General features: G+C 35.8%; 2 protein-coding genes across 3 annotated transcripts in view; both read left to right on the top strand.

Annotated features, from left to right (window-relative positions):
* ENTREP2 (endosomal transmembrane epsin interactor 2) overlaps positions 1 to 21134 on the top strand; it is a 383296-nt gene that overhangs the window by 267965 nt on the left and 94197 nt on the right. For both annotated transcript variants that reach the window (XM_063091945.1, XM_063091944.1), the window contains exon 3: positions 14017 to 14127. In XM_063091945.1, coding sequence (XP_062948015.1) covers positions 14017 to 14127 — 111 coding nt within the window. The remainder of the gene's footprint in view (positions 1 to 14016; positions 14128 to 21134) is intronic.
* Positions 2229 to 3634, top strand: NSMCE3 (NSE3 homolog, SMC5-SMC6 complex component). The gene has a single exon (XM_063091444.1). The coding sequence runs from the start codon at positions 2325 to 2327 to the stop codon at positions 3216 to 3218; it is 894 nt and encodes a 297-aa protein (XP_062947514.1). The 5' UTR covers positions 2229 to 2324; the 3' UTR covers positions 3219 to 3634.

The following is a 21134-nucleotide window of genomic DNA, read 5'->3' as shown; positions in this document are numbered from 1 at the left end:
TTAGGGCAGGTCTTTCCCACCCCATCAACTCAGGTTTACATGCTAATCTCTTCCGGAAACACCCTCAACACCCTCATAGAAACACCAAAAAATAATGCTTTACCAGGTTTCTATGTATTCCTTAATCTAGTCAAGTTGACACCAAAAATTAACCATCATAATTTAGAATAAGGTCTGACCCACAGTTACTTTTGTATAATCATTAGTTGCTGTTCTGTTTTGTTATTAGTGTTAGTGTTGTTATCATCACAGTTTCTCCCCAAACTTCCACGGTTTCCAGTGTCAATCTCAGGTGGAATGTGGGTTTGGGTGACTTCTCCATGCAGTGTCTAAACTTCATTCTAATACTACCGTTTTATGTCTTTTATTTTCTCACTTGCATTCTTCTGGACAGTGTAGAGGTGTTCTGAGACTTGAGTCTGGTAGGTTTTCTCATCTATTTTGAGTAATGACCATCTGCTGTCTGGATAAGGGTGCTGCTGAAGGACAGTGCTGATTCCCCCAGTCACAGGGGTAGCCTGACCAGTGCGCTTGCTTGTTGTTTTAAGTGGACACCTTAGCAGGAAAAAAAACATTGAAAAACCAGCCAAGTTGTTGAAAACAGCTTGCATCTTGTTTTTCATTGCTCCCTTATCTTTTGATAGCTAAAATTTTTTGACTCAAGGTACAACTGATCATAGTGGAGGAAACTTTTGCAGTATTCTAGATTGCAGGAGGCTTCTTTGAACCTAAGTCCATATTTTAAGTTGCGAGAAAACTGAAGCAGATGAATTTTCTCATTAAAAAAAAAAATGAATGTCTCTATATTTATTTTTCTCAATAGGCCACTGTCATTAAAATTGACGCTTGAGGATTGATTGTTGGTTATTGTGTGCAACATAGTTTACCAGGTTTTAGCATACTTGCATCACAACATGGAATATGATTTAACATTTAGTATCACAGGGCCTTGCCATTATCAGATTGTATTTTCATATTGAATTACAAACAAAAATTTTATGCTACTAATATTTAATGAAATTTTAATAAGGTTCTGTTTTGATGCTATTAATCAATGTGTTCTGAATTGCTTTCCTTTGAATATATTTGCATTACAGAGAAACTCGATTTGATTCTTTGAAGTATTTACCCACATTCTGGGTTGCTTTAAAAAGACAATAGGAAATTCACTTTTTTCTTTGCAAGCTAGTAAATAGAAGAGAAATACATTTGCTAAGAACTGTATGAGTAATGGCAGCAGATTGTCTGAGTTAATGAAATGCCTCATTTTGGCTATTAGAGTTGCACAATTAAAAATCTATATACAACACATCACATATTATGAAAGGTGATACCCCTGTGTTTTCTTTTCTTATTGAGCCCTGTGGCTGATATTAAGAATTAAGAAATTTAAGAGATCCACATTATTGCAATCAGTGATGCCCAAAATTAAATGGTAATCTCTTGAGAGCACGTTTCTGTTTATAGCATTCTTCTTACCCTGCTAAAATTGTGCTTGTGAGCCCAAGGCAGTTTCCATAATGTGTTTTCTAAAAGATAAGCTCATTTTATTGACACATGCTTTGTGTAGTTGTTTTCTTAGTTGTCTAGCTGATGGGAGTTTGATACAGAAACTGTAAGTACGCAAATAGTGATAAAAAGGAAGTAGTTCTGCTTCTGAGGAAAGCCTACCTTTACTAAACATTAGTTTCTACCAGACTCATTAGAGAAAGTGATGGTTAGGAGGTATGAACTTGAGCGAGGCGTAAGGGAAAGCTAATAGTCCTTTGGGTCTTATCTTCCTATGTCCGCATTTTGTGTAGAAATAAATGCTTTTACTCTACCTTATACAGTCTTAACTTCTTCGCCTTATTTTTTCTCCCACATGCATCCTTTGAGTGCCCTCCATTTACAAATACTCCCGATTTAAAAACTCTTAATACTGGCTATAAAACTTGACTGAGCCTGTGTGGTCCTGAACTAAGCCGCACGCTTGTTTAGTAGTTTTGGTTGTTTTCTATATGTATGATTCGGTAAGAACAACACTTAAGTGTAACAAAAACGACACCTCAGCCCCACAGAGCTCCGCAGAAAGCTCGGCTTTTCTCAGGCGCTGCGGCCACGCAGGCGCCCTGGACGCACCGCGCAGCCTCCGTGACGCACCGCGCAGCCTCCGTGACGCACGGCGCGCCCCCGTGACCCCTCCCAGCGCCGAGCGGCCGTGCTTCGCGCCGACCCACAATCCTGTTCGACCTATCGTCCCCGCTGCTGCCGCTGCCCGTTAACAGCGAGCGCCGGACCGCCCGCCCGCCAGCCCACCGGAGACCGAGCCGGCGCCCGGTGACATGTTGCAGAAACCGAGGAGCCGGGGCCGCTCTAGCGCCCAGGCCGAGAAGGACAAGGAATGGAGCCCCGGCCGCGTCACCCGGGTCCCAAGCGGTGGCGTTGCTGAGGAGGCCCCGAGCACCTCCCGCGGGCCGGGCGGCTCTCAGGAGGCCCTGAGCTCCGCGTCGCAGGCCGCCCGCCGGGCCCAGGCCGCCCCCTCCGCGGGGCCCAGGACCCAGAAGCAGCTAGAGCTGAAGGTGGCCGAGTTGGTGCAGTTCTTGCTGATTAAGGACCAGAAGAAGATCCCGATCAAGCGGACCGACATAATGAAGCACGTCGTCGGAGACTACAAGGACATCTTCCCGGACCTCCTCAAACTGGCTGCCCAGCGCCTCCAGTACGTCTTCGGGTACCAGCTGGTGGAACTTGAGCCCAAGAGCAACACCTACATCCTGATCAACACCCTGGAACCCGTGGAGGAGGATGCCGAGGTGAGGGGCGATCAGGGCACACCCACCACCGGCCTCCTGATGATTGTTTTAGGGCTTATCTTTATGAAGGGCAACACTATCAAGGAGACCGAAGTCTGGGACTTTCTGCGGCGGTTGGGGGTGTACCCCACCAAGAAGCATCTAATTTTTGGGGATCCAAAGAAACTCATTACTGAAGACTTTGTGCGACAACGTTACCTGGAGTACCGGCGGATACCTCACACTGATCCTGTAGACTATGAATTCCAATGGGGCCCGCGAACCAACCTAGAAACCAGCAAAATGAAAGTTCTTAAGTTTGTGGCCAAAGTGCATAATCAAGACCCCAAGGACTGGCCAGCGCAGTACTGTGAAGCTTTGGCAGATGAGGAGAATAGGGCCCGACCTGCGCCTGAGCCTAGTGGCCAAGCCCCATCCTCTTGAAATCTGAAATGGATTCAGAGGGACTCCTGGGACAAGGGTCTGGGACCCAAAGACACAGTGCTGAAGGAATTAGGGATAGGAGGGACGGAGGGAGCATATTTCTGTAACGCCTAAATGTGTGTAGCTTTAGGATGTGTTTGCAGAGTTTTGTTTGTTTAATATTGTGAGTTGTTTGGTTCCAAATTTTCATTTATAAACAGATTAGAAGAGCATTTATTTTGTTTTGATTTGTTTTACCTTTTTTGATATAAAAATTTTGCTAGCTTTGTAACTGGAAAACTGTACTATGATCTGGAACAGATATTTAGGAAAGAACACGAGTAAATTGCTTTGGTGCCAGGAAAATAAAAGCAAAGCAGCTATTCTGAACTACTTCAGTTTGTGAGCAAAAATAAAAGTCTTTACAATGTACATAATGTATTTTCTCTAGATAATTTTTTATATTCACAATTACTCAGCTCTGTTGCTGACCACTTAGTTCCATTTTTTTTTCTTTTTTTGCTACTGTAGTTATAATAAATACTGTATTTTGAAGCAGGTAAGCAGAGTTTATTAAATTGTAGGTCACGAGAAAGTTTTATGATTCAAAACCAGTATCTAAAAAAAGTTTTTGCTACATGTTATTAAGGTAGTGTGTTTTAGAAGTTGCTTTACTTTGTGTATATGTGCGTATATGTATGTATGTATATTGGATCATGATGTAAAATATAATCTCTCACTGTGGATCCCAGAAAAGTTTATAAAACAGTGGCAGAGTGATTAACGATGCCTGCTCGGGAATCAGACTGCCTGGGTTCAGATATGAGTTGAGGTAGGTTCCTTAGCCTGTGTACTGACATTTCCTGATGTGTAAAATGGGCTGATGATGCCTATATTATGTGTGCTAGTGTGATAATTATATATGGAAATTTATGTAGTTCTTGGCATGGTCCTTGGTGTGGAGGATTTAGTTCTTTGTTCCTTAAAAAAAAATTTTTTTTTTTCCTAAAAATGGCCGGTAAGGGGGTCTTAGCCCTTGACTTGTCAGCACCACACTCTCCCAAGTGAGCCTGGGCTAGCACTTGTTCCTTAAAATTTTTAAAAATCTGTTTTTTATTCTCCTTGGTCTGGAGCTGCATTTTTTTTTTTTTTTTCTTCTTTAATTATCTTCTAAATCATTGCTAGAAGAGCAATTACTGGTTGAAAAGTTATGACTGTATTTTTCTAGTCTGGCTCCATTTTATGGTTTTATAGAAAAATATGACGGGTATAATGAGTACAGCCCTCACAGAACAATAAGAGTAGGAAAGTTAGGTCTCCCCCGGGCTTTGAGAGAGCATTATAGATAGTGAAAAGTGGGTGTGTTTTGAGGTTGTCTAAAAAACCAGGTTTGAGTTATGGCTGATGCTAACTAGCCAGCATGGTGATTTGGGGGTACGTCTTAAGTTCTTTGAATCTCAATTTCTTTTTCTGTTAAATGGGATAAATAATAACTATGTTATAGCTTGTTATATAGGTTATACAAGCCAGAAGAAAAGTTAATTGTCTTGTATTCCTCCATAATCCCTAGCAAAATGCTGTTTATATACAGAGATTCAACACATGTTTTATTCACTGAGTGATAGGTATAGTTGTTTTGAGGGGAAGTGATGCAAATTAACCAGGAAATGAGGTGTCAGTACTTTGCTCAGGATAAAAAAGAAATGTGAACTTCATCCACACAACTAACTGTCATCTAGAAAATCTGGGGGGGGTATGTGGTGAGAAAGGGGGAATGTGATAGGTTGCTAGGTTTTATTTCGTTCTGTTGAATTGGGATTTGCATCAATGGATTATAGTTGGTCCTTGAAGGCATTTCTTCTTGATCTGCATTTTATTTCAGTGTATAAGTTACCTTCTGAGATAAAATTGGCCTGCATTTTATTTCAGTATGTAAATTACATCCTGCCTAGTGGGTCCCCTTACCTCACTGACTCTGCTTTCTCCTCCTCATGTGCTCTACTATTCATGTTTTCATCTTTATGGTGAAAATTATCATTACCCAGCACTCATTGCCAGTTACATCTGAGGCAAACATCTTCTCCCACACTTTTCTCAGTGATATTAACAATTTGCCATCAATGAGTTACCATTTTGTTTTAGGTTTTAAAGTATAAAACATTAGAGACCAAATCAAGCCCTTATTTCTTTTTCTTCTCACTCTCCCCAGAAGTAGTAAAAGTCTGTGGTTAGCATGCCACTTTATAAATTTAAAATTTTACTATGTTTGTATATATACATAAAGTATATGGTTATATTGTGGGCTTTGACAGTTTATATAAGTTGTACATTGTAACCTTTTGCAGCTTAATGTTTTCACTTACCATTAGTTTTTGAAATTTAGCCATATTCCATATAGTGTAGATCTGATTCATTCATTTTAGTTCTTTCATATAGGGGAGAAAATAAGTTTGTTTATCCATTCCCTAGTGGCAAGGCAGTTAGGTTCTTTACAGTCTTTTGCTATTTGCACGTGAGCTAGAGTTTCTCCTGCCGGAAACACATAGAGCAATCAGGGGCTATTGCCAAATTGCGGTTGAGCTTGTATCAACTTGCACTCCCACCCCTTGTGAACATTTGGCCTTATCAGCATCTTTTCAGCCATTCGGTGGATGTGTAGTGATAATTTGTTATGGTATTAAATTGCACCTTTTGCTTATTAGTGATGTTAAACATTTTTTGCTTTTTTTTTTTGACCAGGTTTCAAATCCATTAGACCCTTTTCTAATTTTAATTAATTTGTAAGACTTCTTTATATGTCTGCACATTAATCCATTGTCTGCTGTATCTAATGCAAATACTCTCTCACACATTTTTAGCTTTTTTTTTTTTTTGGTCATATAGATGATTTGGTTTTAATCTGTCACAATCATCAGTGTTTTAAGGGCTGGGTTTTTTGAATAGTGCTTTAAAGAATTCTCCCTAATACTAATATTGTAACAGTGTTTTCAATATTTTTTTGTTAAGTATTCGAAGTTTTGATTTTCACAATGTTTTTAATCTGTTTTTGTGTATGATGTGAGGTATGGATATATATTTGTATTTTTCCTCCATGGCTAGCCCAACAATTTTTCATAGTTTATCTGTTCTACACTGATTTATAACACCCTCTCTATTCACAGTGTCTACATATAAATAAATTTTTGGCTAGGACTGAGTTGGTTTATTTGCAATCTGTTTGCCAATACCATGCTATTAAAATTCTGTAACATCATAATGTGTTTTTCTTCTTTTCCAATTTTTATACCTTTTATTTTAATTTTGTCTTTTTTTGCGTTGGCTAGAACTGCAATACATTGTTGAAAAGAAGTGGTGACAGAAGCCCTCAAGGATGTTCCTGATTCCTAATATTTTATCTTAAAGGGAATACTTTTTACATCAAGTGTAATATTCACCACTAGGTTTTTTCCCCCCATAAATACCTTTAATTGGGTTAATTTCTCTTCTGTTCCTAGCTTGCTTAAACGTGTAGAAAAATTATGAATGACTTTGAATTTTTCATATGCTTTTTATTCACCTGCTAATGTTATTAAAATTTATTTACTCTGTAAATTTGGTATTTTTTGGCATGTCTGGTGTAATAACACTGATGGGTTATCTTGATGTCTAACCATTATTGCATCCTGGGACAAATACTTGTTGATGGTGAAGTTTAAAAAAAAAAAAAAATATATATATATATATATATATATATATATAGCTAAAAATTTATAATTTTTAAATCTTTTGACATAAGGGGGGCTAGTCTATAATTTTTCTATATAGTCTATTGGTTTTGGGGGCTAATTTATTTATTTAGAAGTCTCAAATTTGAAGAAAAGTTGCAAGCACAGTGTAAAGAATTTTGTTCTCTGAACTATTTGAGTTCATTTACTTATGTTTCTTGAGTCGTTGATCTGCAAACAGTTCCTCTGTCTTTCCTTGACTTTCATGATCTTGACACGTGAAGAATACAGGCCTGTTTTTTTGTAGAACATTTCTCAGCAAGGATTTGTCTGCTGTTTCTTCATGATCAGATTTGCATTATGAATCTTTGGCAGGAATATCACAGAAGCAGTGCTGTTTTATTCTATTTGGATCATATCTAGTAGCACAAAATTTCAGTTTATCCTGTTATTTTGTAACTTTGATCTCTGGTTAAGGTGGTTTTCTGCCATGCCTCTCCACTGTGAAGTTTTCTCCTTGATAATAAACAAGTAACTTGTGTGGCAATACTTTGAGACCTGGTAAATATTGTATTCCTCATCAGATTTTCAATTTATTTGTTTACCTATTTTTATCTGTATAAACCCATGGGTTGTAATCTTTTATTATCATTATATATTTGGATACTCAAATTTTCCCTGATTTGGCCAATGGGAGGCCTTTAAAGCTGGCTTTTGTGGCTTTAGCATGGCCCCGTAAGTCTTTGAGCGCTTCCTTTCTTTCTGGCACAAAAATATCATTCAGCTTCATCTTGAACTTTCCCTGCCCCAGACATGAAATTAGCCATTTCTCCAGGGAGCTCTGGTTCCTTTTGGTGGAGAATGGTATTTAGAAACAAGGTTGCGAGGTTTGCTCATGCCTACTGCAAATAGCATGGCTTCCAGCCTTCTAGGTGACAAAATTAGGGACTGTCATCTACTGAAAACTAAGATTACATTGATACTGCCATTTGCAGTCCAACACCACGGTGTTTATTTTATTTTCTCCCTTTCTGTTTTGTAAATATCTTCTCCAACTGTGAGAAAACTCAACTCCTATTATCTTTATAATATTTACTTGATCAATTCTGTAAATAACCAATCTGTTAATTTAGCTGCCACACCTTGCCACATGTGGATGCCCTTTGCATCACTGGGGCTCTGATGTCCCACATGACTGCCCGTCTGTGTGGACACCCTCCTCACAGTGCTAGGGCTTCAGCACCCTACTCAGGCCCTTGCGCTCCACCTCACCTCACGTATCTGGCCACTTAATGGCTACTGCACTGAATTGTTCCAGAGTTAGAAAATAGTCTAGTCTCATAAATGCACTGGAGAACTGTGCTTTTACCATATTACATGAGGATTAAATGTTTTTGAAGGTTTGGAAAAAATCCACCTGTGAAAGGCCTGGTTGTGTTTTCATCTATTTTCTGATTTATCAACATAAAGTGTCTCTTAGTTTTCTCCTTTGGTTTAAAATAATTCTCTTACGTCTTATAAAAATTCTCAACATTATATTTTGCACTCTCAGAAGTATTTTTGCCTTCATTGTTTTTCTCCTAGAGCCAATCTTGCCACAAGTTTTATTTATTTTATGAGTATTTTTAAGAAACTTGTTGTATTGATCTTTATTCTTTTTTTTTTTTAACCTTGTTTTCTTTCTGTTTTCCTTGCGTTTACTCAGTCGTTTCAGTGGTTCTTTTTCCTGTTTCTTGAATATATATTTAATCTATTGATTTTCACTTCCTAATTCACTCTTAGACAATATGTTTCCATCTATTTACAGTTTCACTCATATTCCACATCTAATGTGTAGTATTATTTGTTATATTCAATTCTAAAGGTTTTTTAATATCTGTTTGGATTTGTCTTTGGTTCGTAATTTCAAATGAGTGATTTTTTTTCAGATATTTGGTTTTGAAGTACTTTCATTTGTTGATCTTTGATTTTTAAAAATTGCTTTGAATGAGATAATACTGTCCATATAAAATCAATTTGAAAAATTTTAATGTTCTCTTTGGCCTATTATATGGCCAATTTTTCATATTTTCTTATAAGTAAATTTTCTAGATGTATTTTCAATGTGTTCACAGTAGGTTCGTTACTTAAAGCTTGTTAATTTGTGTTATTCAAATGCTACTTATTTCTTTTTTTCTGTCTAATAAATCAATTTTTGAACAATGGTAAAAATCTCATCATGTTTCTATAAAATTCTTTTTGTTTTTTTTATTTTATGTATTTTCGGGCTGTACTTGTAAAAACTAAACAGATTTAGCATTATCATATCTTCTTGGTGAATTCTTTCTTAGATTCTCTTTATCTCTAATAATATTTTTAGTGTTAAAGTCAATTTAGTATTATATTAACATATCTTATTCAGTTTCCTTCCTTCTTTTTTAAAACAGTATCCTACTAAATATGTGTTTCCATCTCTTTATTTTTTTAATTTTTATTTTAGAAAATTTCAAATGTGTAAAAGATGAGATAACAAGTTTCAGTACATGGATAACGTTGTTTCATCTGTATCCCCACCTAGTCCACATTACTTTGTGTCCTTCACCTATACTGGATTACTTAGAAGTAAATCTCACATATTATATAATTTCATCTGTAAATATTCTAGCATGTGTCTCCGAAAGATAAGAATTGTCAAAATTAGTCAAATGATTTTTCTGTTTTTTGAGGTGATCGTGTGCTTTTAATTTTTCCTTCAATGTATTATAAAAAAATGGTAAATATTTTGATATGTAAATCTTACTACAATTTTTTAAAAACCCAGTAAAGATGAAAAACATCTTGTTGTCTCTGATCCCCTTGGTATCCCATCATCACCTATGTGTTGAGTATTTCGTGTGTATCAGGGTGGTCTCTTCTTGGCTTCTGTGCAAGTTTGCTCTCTTAATGTTTTCTTTAACTATTTTTTGAGCTCCTGGGAGGGTTAGTTTATTTACACATCATTTGAATGATATTATGGTACTGTTGTAACTTTTAATATGAAAAATTAATGTTGACCTTTTTTGTGTAGCCACATTTCTCCATGGGATGCTTTAAGACTACACAATTAAAACCATTGCTGACATAATACTAACATTAGGAACTTGAAATATTTCCTAAATGAACAAAATATCCTCTTTGTTTTTTATCCTACATGTACATTTTTAAGTAAAATAGATTTTGCTATGTTTGGGGGAGATACATTATATTTATAGTAGAGAATGATAATACCAATTTTTTCTTTAATTTAATTTAGCCAAACCATTTTTTAAGGCATTAACAGAAAAATTAAGACCATGCCACTCTCACACATTGCTAGTGAGAATGAAGAATGGTACCACTCCTGTGATGGGGAATTTGGTAGTGTTTAGCAAATCAAATATGCATTTATCCTTTCATGCAGCAATCCCATTTCTAAGACTATATCCCAAAGCTATATGGGAAAACATGAAAAGATGTATGAACAAGGCTGTTTATTGCAACACTATTTATAATAAATAGAAACAGACTAAAAATAACTTAAATGTCCATCAGTAAGGACCTAGTTGAAAAAACTGTGATACATCTATGCATTAAAGTACTAGACAGTTGTAAAGGAGAATAAGAATTGTTTCTGTGTACACCTGTTGAGTGATCTTCACTATATTAAGTGTAAAAATAAAAAGGAGAGATGGAGAAATATGTGTTCTATGCTACTGTTTATTTTATTTCACTAAAAACCAAATAATAGAAGGATAAAATATAAAATAAAAAAAAGATGGTTACTTCTAATAAGTAAGAGAAGGGAGGAAATAGAGTAGAAGAGATAGAATAAAGGTTAGACTTATTTGAAACTTCTTTTATGGACTTTGGAATCATTTCATATAATTACAAACAAGACTCAATTGTAGAAACAATCCCTAAACAAATAATGAAATAAAATGAATGAACCTGGATCCTAATTAGACACATAACCACATATGAAGGAACCATGTGAGTTGAAGACACCATAATTTGATTGTTCCTGGTGGAATGTACTGTAAGGATAAAAAGAAATATAAATCTTGAACTATTTTCAATAGTTATGTTTTTCTTGGTCGTACTGACATTGTAATTTTGGGACTGTTGTGTGGGTATTGTGGAATTATATCCAACAGATAATTATACTGAGAAATAAGGTTTTTGGCATGGTCGAAAGGACATACAGATATAAATTGATGTGGCTAAGTAAAAGTGCTAGTTTTGAATTTGAATCAGAAACATCAGTATGAACGCATGACAACTGAAAAGATTGAAAACAGTGACCATCCAAGTAGCGAAGAGAACCTCTAGCACAAAAATTGTGGTATCTAAATACCATTCTCATTGAAAGGAGCCTGGGCTTACTGGAGAAATGGCTGACTCAGGATTTGGGGGAAGGAAAATTGTAAGATGATCCTGGATGCTGCATCTTGTCATACCAGAAAGCAGGAAAGATACCAAACTCTGCTAGAGTTGTATCAAAAAGGCCCAGGTGTCAACCTGAATGGACTCTCTCTGGCTAATGACACCAGTGATTGAAACATATCAAATGGTCAATGTAATACCAGAGGAAAAACTATCCAGCCTCAACCCACCCCTTCCCCTAGCAGGTTCTTGACTCTGTCACAGGAAAGAATTCAAGAGCAGAGTCACAGTAGAAAGTGAAAACAGGTTTAATGTAGCAAAGTTAAGGAACACAGACTTCACAGAGAAAAGTGTGGCCTTGCTCTAACGACTGAATAGGGCCCATAGTAAGTTTAGCACAAAAATAAGAAATACACACTTAGAGCTTAGTACAAAGTGTAGGGTGGCTCAAGAGAGTAACTGCCCATTAGAAGTAAGTTTTATACAAAAGTAAGGTATGTGCACCTCACCAGCAAAGTTTGGGTTGGCCTCAGGAGAAGTGGGCAATAGCCCTGCCTCCTATTGGGATTCTACTTTTATAGTCTGGCTATTTAATACATATTCATACTATCTAATGAATATTCAACAAGGGGGTGGTTCCTAGTTGTGTTACACAGTCTTGCACAAGCTCAGTTGGTCTCCTTTTAGGGCATGTAGGTTGGTCAAGCTCTATCACGTGCACCAAACATATTCAAGAATATTCTGTGCTCTTTAGCACCTCTAGTGGAAGGTCATTCAAAAGATAAACTCCCCTCTAGTGAGCATGCTCAGCTGTTAGGGTTATATAACCCGTTTCTACTGAGCATGCCCAGCCACTGGATTTGCATTCGTCAGACCCCCGAGGTTTCAATTTCCATGTATTAGTGCCAAAAATGGGGCGGGTGGTGTGGGGCTTGAAACCCAGAGGTGTGTCCTGAAACCTCAACCCAGGGAAACTGAGCAGGCCCATCTCACATGGCTCATAATGACTCAAACATACACACCCCAAACAAACAAAACAGTATCATTAGTTACCTTTGGAGGTTGGAAACCAACGATTTTTTAAAATAAATGTGTCAATGGTTATATGTAACTCATTATTTATTGAGGGAACCAGTAAGATGTTACAAGCAGCTCAAAGGAAAATTCAGACACTGGCAATCAGAAATGCTGAAATAAATTTACAAATAGATGTCCGATTGTCAATATCCATGGGACACTAATCAATTATATTCCACCAGACAAAATTCATTTATATTGTGTTGTCAAGCATCATTTGCACTACTCTCAGTTTTCTACAACTTGCAATTTTAAAATAGCATAAAGACAATAAAAGGCACAAACAACCTGAAGGGTGCACTGAGCAGGATATCCAGTAATTTTGTTTTTGCCCACTTCAGTCTTTAACAAGTTTTATTTACCTGGGTGCTGCAGGAGTGTTAGCTAACCAAGTAGGCTTCCTTGAATTTATTTTGTAAATCTAGTGCCATATCAACTAAGCATTTTAAAATCTGGAAAGTGAACAGAAAGAATCAAATATGTAATCCATTTTTTTCTACATGAACTATACCTCATGGTAACAAAAGAGTTGATGAGGGAAAGTCGCTGTCTGTATATGTATTTCCAGTAATAAACAAAGAAAATGATAGAGTCAATTAATGGATCTCAGCAATCATCAATAATGGCTTCTAACATCACAGTAATAATCACCTAGAGAAACATGAAGTAACAGAAGGCTACAATCAGAAAGTTTAGGAAACTCCACAGGACAAATGAACTGATTTCTTGAATAAATTTCAAGGAAAACAAAAAACAGTGGAGGGGAAACCTGTTGATTAAAAGCTGTCTAAGATTCATAACAACCAGTTGCACTCTATGGCCCCCCCTTTGTAACTGTGTGACCTGATTTAAAGTGTAAAAAAAAAAATTGAGATAAATGGGGAAATGTGAATTCTGAATATCTGATGATAGTAATGAATCTTTAATTATTATAGATGCGTAAGCAGTATTTTGGTTATGTTTTCAACAAACATCCTATTAACTTTAGAAATACACACTTAAAAATTTAAGAATGGAATTATATGATGTCTTATATTTGCTGCAAAATAATCTGGAGGGTAGGGGCTTTAATGAAGCACAGTTGGCCATGAGTGGATTCGTTATTGAGGCTGGGTGATGAGCACATGGGGCTCCGTTATACTGTTTTCTCTGGTTTTGCATGTGTATGAAATTTTCCATGATAAAAATTAACATAAATAAACTTCAAGACCTTTTAATAAATATACATCTTTCACTTGATTTTCTTTAATAATTTATAACTTGTTACTCTTAAGTGTATATAATGAATATTTTTAAGTATATAAAAATATGATGTACTTATGTATTATATAATTAAGAGTATATAATGCATAATATTTTTTATCTATTATGATAAGATATTTAAAAATATTTAAAAATTAAAAAATTTTATTGTAATAGGTTTCAAATAAAATCATGATAGCTTGCTATGGCTTTCCACAGATTTTACTATTTTCTATTTAACATAATATGAATTTGAATGTGTGAGAAATAACTTAATAAGTCTTTCCTTTAAAACGTATTAGTGTTATTCACATAATTATTTGATCAACTGAAAGCTTTCTTAAAGCCAACTCATTTTTTTTCCTTCAAGCCTCTCCATGTGATTAATTGATTTTTTTTGTTTGGTTTGTTTCCAGATAACCTTTTTTATGCTGCTTTCTGCAGTGTGTGTGATGCTGAATTTGGCTGGTTCAATCCTCTCCTGTCAGAACGCTCAGCTAGTCAACTCCCTAGAAGGCTGCCAGTTGGTGAGTAATGAAATGCAGACCTTTTCATAAAGGTCATAGACTTTGATTGCTCATGAGAGCAATCTGAAAAATAATTTTATTATATTCTTGGGTTCTCAAGTAAACTTTCAATTAATTCTGATGTTTTCTAATTGTTTAAGGAATTTAGGTTAGGTTGATTCTTTTCTATAAAATCAAAATTTATTCTACTTGTAAATCAATTACTAATTGTATATTTCTAAGGATCACAGTGTAGGGCTAATTTAAAATAAATGTGTTAAATAAGTATTATATTTCAGCATTTGTTGCATTGATTCTTATTTGCATTGAATTTTTAAAAATCAATTTTGCAAGTCAGTTTTAAGTCCTGATTTATGTATAAGCTTGATAGTGAGTATATCAAAACAGTATAGGTCTCATTTTTCAGTTTAAAAGAGAACTTCCTTTTAGATCTAGGACAATTGTAGACAGTATGCTGCACATTGTAGAGGATCAGTAAACACTTTGTTGGATTGAACATCATTCCAAAATAGTTTAGCTCATGCTTCTGCAATACATGTATCTGGCTGGGACAGAAATTGTAGTGTGTATGGTTGCACTCAGGTGTGGATATGCTATGACTCCTGATAGGACCTTGCTCCTGTGTTGGGGGGCATTGGCATTTGTTTCTTTATCTTGGAGACAACACCAGGCTACCTTTCAGAGCCATGTTCCGTCACAGCTACCCCTATGCTTGCTGTGCTTGTGGCTGTCATTCTGAGAAGTCAGTACTGAATTGCCAGAAGCTTTTCTGCAGCAGGGCCAGGCCTACTTTTCTTGTGGCCCTGTTGATTGGATTCAAGGGGGCAGCTGTTGGAAAGCCTGCTGCTCTCTATTCTTATCTACAAAGGCCAGCAGGACTAGTGTAAGTTGGCACAGTTCTAATGCTGAAGCACCTACTGAGTTACAAAAACTAATTGTTAGAGCTTAACCTCGTTATTCTCTGTTGAACATGGCCAGAGAACAGTGGTCAGATTTCATCCTTGTGACATGCACAGAAGTATCCTGGGTATGCTGTAGTCTTCCCCGTGATAACTGAGAATTGACACAACTTGGATCATCTCCACAAGAGAGAGTGACTTACCATCTTGTGTCCATAACTTGGTCAGCCTCTTTATTCCTAAGTACTAGGTGCCATGACTATGGTAAAATCTGGTGACCTTACAAATGATTGGCCATTTTTTCTCAGATCCCCATTTTCCAGGGCAAGGCCCTGTGCGTGGAAGACAGAGTGACTGGGACAAGGTAAACCAGCAGTGCCTGGAGGGCCAGATCAAAAAGATTAAAGTATTAAATGAGATAAAACCTGTAAGACATAAAAAGTATACTTCTTTGCTTTTATAAAAATTATACATTTACTATAGAAATTAAAAAAATAAAACACACTCATAATTCTACAACCCAGTTTATTATGTCTTTCCAGTCTTTTCTGTGTATAATGTGTATGTATGTGTATATATGGTGCGTATACATATATATATATTTAAATTACTCTTCATGCTGCTTTGTGGGATTTGTTTTTAAATTGATCATAAACATTGTTCCAGATTTTAAAATATTTTCCTACTGTATTATTTGTAGTGGCTGCTTTGTATGTATGAATACAGCATTACTTAACCACATCTCTGCTTTTTGCAATTATTATCCTTATATTAATTCTTTTTATAGCTCCTAAAGTAGACTTGCATGATCAAACTGAATCCAAATCTTTAGAGCATTTGATACATATTGACATACTGCCTTCTAGAAAAGTTTATCAGTTTAGTCTCCCAATCTATGAGAATGGTTTTCTTCCTGCACCCTTGCCAGCACTGAAAATTGTTACTCTTTTTAATCCATGCTAATTTGAAAGGTATAAGATGACATCATTGTTTTAATTTGAATTTCTTTGAATATTAGTAAGATTGAACTTTTCCTGTATTTATAATTACATTTACATAAGTTTATATATTATGTATATATATGCATATTACATATACGTAATATGTACACATGCAATTATATATAATATATGTTTATGCACTACTTATATTTCCTTTTCTTCTGTTGCTGCTGCTGCTTCTGTGAATTGCCTTGTACATGGTCTGTACCAAGTTTTAGATTTAAATATTTAATCTTATTGAGTCATACAAGCTCTTTATATATTATGGTTTTCAATCTTTTGCTTATATTGGGCAAATATATTTCCTGGATTCTTATTTGCCTTTTAATTTTATTTTTGACATAGAAAAATTTTTAATTTTTGTATGTTCAGATTTAGCAATTTTTCCTTAGAACCATATTTAAAAAGACTTTCTCCTTCCCAAGATCATGTTACCACAGTAATTTCAGGTAATGGTGTGCTTTAATTTTTTTATAGTTAACTCTTTAGTATTCTGGAATTTATTTGATGAATTTAACTTTTTCTCCCTAGATGGTGAGATAGTTTTCCTAAAACCATTTTCAGAGTAACTTAGTGTTGATGAATTTAACTTTTTCTCCCTAGATGGTGAGATAGTTTTCCTAAAACCATTTTCAGAGTAACTTAGTATTGCCCTGATTTGAAATGTCACCTGACTCATTAAAAGTCCTTTGTGGTAAGCTACAGTAACTAACAAAGCCAAAGGCCATTTATTGGAAGGATGGTGGACCCTTTGGAATAATCAAGGGGGCTAGAGATCAGGCTCGGAAACTGTCCGGTTCTAAGGAAGCTTCTGTTGGTCCAGATGTCTGATTCAGAGTAGGATCCTGTAGCAGGAGCCCTGAACTCACCAGGATACAGTTCTGCAGGAAGGAGTGAACAATTCCAGTGGTTCTTACCCTGTTTGTCCCTTTGCTCTAGAGTCACAGTGCAGGGAGGGAGCATTTAATTGACTATAGCAGGACAAGAATCTGCTTAACTGTCCCACCAGACTGAATCCAATGTGATTCAAGAGGTAATTCCCCAAAACAAAGTTAGATGCTATTATGAAGTGTTGGGGGGAGGGGGGGCAAGAAGTATATGATGGAAAGTCAAAAAACAAACAATATCTACTATACCAGTATTATCATGTTTATGCACACACGTTATGTCCATTTGTCTATTTCTGGACTTTTCATTCTGTCCCATTGCTATGTCTATTTATTTATGTTCTGGAACAATACCACTTTAATTACCTTGACTTTATAATCTCTTTTTATAACTGGTAGGACAAGTCCTACCCCCACCTCCATCCCAGATTTTTAATCTACTTCTTAAAAATGTTCTTACCTATTCTTTAATGTTTATCTTCCAGATAAACTTTTATTTTTCGTGAAGACTCAAAATGAATGGATTTGAGATTTGAATTGGAACCATATTAAATTTATAGATTACCTTGAGGGAGAATTGACATATGAGCAATACCATGTCATTACATTCAAAAGCATAGTGTATGCTTTGGTTTATCCAAAAATTTTTTTTCAATGTCTTTAGTCCAGTTTTTGTTTTTCTTTAGAATAACTAATGCATTTCCATGTGTATTTATAATGTTTGTATCTTTTTCCTCTGCATAATTTAAAATTAACTAGGTTTCTCTGCATAAAAAGGATATATACACAAAAGTAAATCTTATATTCCAGACTCCTAGCATCCCCCCCCTTCAAGAAGTAACCATTGCTACCTTTCTTTTGGGGCGGTAACTTTCCAGTCATTGTCTATGCGTATTTTTGTGTATGTATCATTTGTACACATGGGGATCTACTCTACACACTGGTCCTCACTTTGCTTTTGTCAGTCAATGGGGTAGTTTGGTGACATTTCCACATCAGCACCTGGAGATCTTCTTGGATGCATGTGTGATAACTTATTTAACCACCTCTTAATGAAGGATAGGTTAGAGATGTTTCTAGTCTTTGGCGAAAACAAACATGGCAGAGAATATTACCTTTCCTGTGCATTCCTTACTCATCAAGTACTAAGAAGCTGTTGACTGTTACGGGGGGAACAGGTCTAGGTGCTGAGGGTATAGTGGTGAACAAGACAGGAATGTGCTAATGGACCTAGAGAAGAAATTGCTAAGAGTGTCCTTGCAGTCAGAGTATATGAGGGCACTTTAAACTTAGAGATGTTATTCCTAAATTGCTTTCCAAAAACAAGGCACCATTTTACACTTTTGCCAACAGTATATGACTTCCTGATTGCTCAAACTCATACGGACTTTTGTGTGTTATCAGAAATTTTTTTTCTTTACCAATCCAACAAAAATGTAAGTGTTAGGGTGGGAAGACAAACAGACTAAAGGACATGAAGCCAAATGTTACCACATAAGGGAGTTTATTTCCAGTGAACCTGGAGGGGAAACCGAAACATCAGTTTTCCACCCCCATGCAGACTAGCAGAGGCTTTATAGGGTTTGAACTTGGTTTTTCTGTTTCCAAGATCCTGTTTTGTACCAGGTGTTCTTATCTGAACACACTGGCCTGAGGGAAAGGGAGCGGGTAGGGGGTGGGGTGAGGGAGAGGTCAGCATGGCTGTGCTTATGTTAAGCTGACTGTGAGTCCTAATGGTAGGATCTTATTATGTAATTTTCATTTTTTTTTAATTAAAAGTGAAGTTCAGGGTCTTTACATTTATTTACAAGTTACTTTATTTCTTTATCTGTTAACTGCCAGTTCATGTTTGTTGCCTATTTTTCTGTTAGATTGTTATTTTTTGTAATTGAATACAAATGTACTTCCCATGTTAAGGAAACTGGCTGTTACATGTGTTGCAGATATATATTTTTTTATAGTTTGTAATTCACCTTTTGACTTTTTTAATAGTATTCTTCCTGTGTGGAAATTTTATGTACTCAAATTAGTTTTATTCATTTATGCTTTTCTACCTTTATGGTTTCTGGGTTATGTGTTTTGCCTAGAAATCCTTTTCCAGTCCAAGATTATAAATAATTTTCTCACTTTCTCCTCAGGATTTTAGGGTTTCCTTTTTAAATATTTATATATTTCACAGATCTGGGATTTGTTTTGTTATAAACATCATTACATTTTTATAGGTTTTAAAAATATATGTGTGGACCTTCTATATTTCTTTTTCTGTTGTTTATTTTTTATTCTTTCATATTTCTTTGTAAGTTTAGTACTAGGTATTTTAAATATTTTGATACTCTGATGGATACATTTTTTATTATTATTATTTTGTATTGTAAGAGGCTTATGTTTGATGGTACATGCAGTTGAATGTACAATTGAATCTTTGATCTCATAGTTTGTCAGAAGAAATAATTATAATATTATCTCCTGCTGTCCAGTATTTGTACATCTCATTTTGTTCTTTCTAATTGCTTTGGCTGAAAGTGTTAAAATAACATTAGGTAATGGTGTTTCATTATCCACCTCTTGTTCCTGATGAGCTGAGCTTCCTAGAAGGACACAGGATAGCAGTGCAGCAGGGCAGCATCTCCACATCACTGGGCAGCCATCAGCACCATTTGCCCTGTCACCCACACAGCACATGTCCTACTCCAACAGAGGAGATTCACCGAGAAGCCACAGATTCAGTTTGCCAGCCGATGTTTCTATAACATTTTTGTCATCACAGAGGCCCCAGACCTGCAGATCAACACACAGCTTCGCTGATGCAGGAGTATTCTGCCCAGCAGATGAGACCTACACAGCCTTCCACACCCTCTCAACCCTCTGGGTCAAGACAAAAAAAGCAACGATGTGAGAAGACAGAACTTCCAGGCATTTTTCCAGGCATCAGCCTAGGCCCAGTGTTACCCATTACTTGTGTCAAAGATTTACAGGGGAAAAAGTTTGACTAACAGTGGTATTGTTTTATGCTCTTGTTGTATTCCTGACTTTCACAGTACTGCTCCTGATAGGTCACCATTTAGTGAAACGTTTGCGGTCGTCTTCTTAGAGATGCCCTTGTTAATGTAAGACATTTCTTACCATCCAGGCTTTTAAAGTTTTTTTTTTTTTTTAAACAAGATGTGTGTAAATTTTATCATTATCTTTTCAACATCTGTGAAGATGATTATACGGCTTTCTTCCTTTAGTTATTAATGTAATAATTTGAATTAATAGATTCCTAACCCTGAATCACCTTTACATTAGGAGATAGGCCTTCCTTGGTGCTGGTGCTTTTAGGGCGTATATATTATGCTGCATTCATTTGTTTAATATTTTATGTAGGTGTTTTGCATAAAAATTTATAAATGAGATTGACCTACAGTTTATTTTTAGGTGCTATCCTTGTCCAGTTTTCATAACAGAATTATGCTTACTTTTCAGAGTGAAATTGAAAGTGTTCGGTTTGCCCGGTAATCTGAAACAGATTGATAACCTAGGAATTATCTGGGTGTTTTACATTTTGGGAATTTGATTTGACTGCTTTTAGCATTTTTACTATCATTATGTTATTTGTATTTTCTTTATTTTCTTAGGTAATTTTTGCTAATACATGTCTTTCTAACAGTGGCTGTTTCATCAGGTTTTTCTAATTCATTGTTATAAAGCTACAGATAATATTCTTTTATAATTTAAAAATAAGCCCTTTAGCAAACCTTTGGAGATATAAAGTAGATTAATAGTTGCCTAGGGCTGGGGGGCTTGGGAGGAAAGGGGGAATTTAGTAAAAGGGTGTAGAGTTTCTTTTTTGGAGTGATGAAAATGTCCTAACATAGACTGTGGTTGTACAACTCTGAATACACCAAATACCAATGAACTGTACACTTTAAATTGGTAAAGTGTACGGAATAATAATTATATCTCAATAAAGCTGTTACAATTTTTAAAAACCTTTTAATTAATTGATATATCTTTCCTCATTTGTAATGTTAAATTTTGTTTTGTCTCCATTGACTTAAAGTTTATCTTTTCTAAAAATTTTTTCCCAAAGAAGCAGCTGTTAGTTTTACTTAGAAAGGTTACTCCTTTTTAAGATTTTGTTTCATTGGCTATGCTTTTATTTTATTAATCTTTCTACTTTCTTAAGGCATATTTTGTTCCTTTTCCATTTTTTATAGTTGAGTGATAGCAGTGACACT

This window comes from Cynocephalus volans, chromosome 3 (genome assembly GCF_027409185.1).
Source record: "Cynocephalus volans isolate mCynVol1 chromosome 3, mCynVol1.pri, whole genome shotgun sequence".
Classification (NCBI taxonomy): Eukaryota; Metazoa; Chordata; class Mammalia; order Dermoptera; family Cynocephalidae; genus Cynocephalus; species Cynocephalus volans.
Note: the sequence above shows the minus strand (reverse complement) of the source record. Positions and strands in the feature narration are given on the sequence as shown.

Coding starts and splice junctions, on each gene's coding strand:
- NSMCE3 (XM_063091444.1), top strand. CDS start 2,325: ATGTTGCAGAAACCGAGGAGCCGGGGCCGCTCTAGCGCCCAGGCCGAG.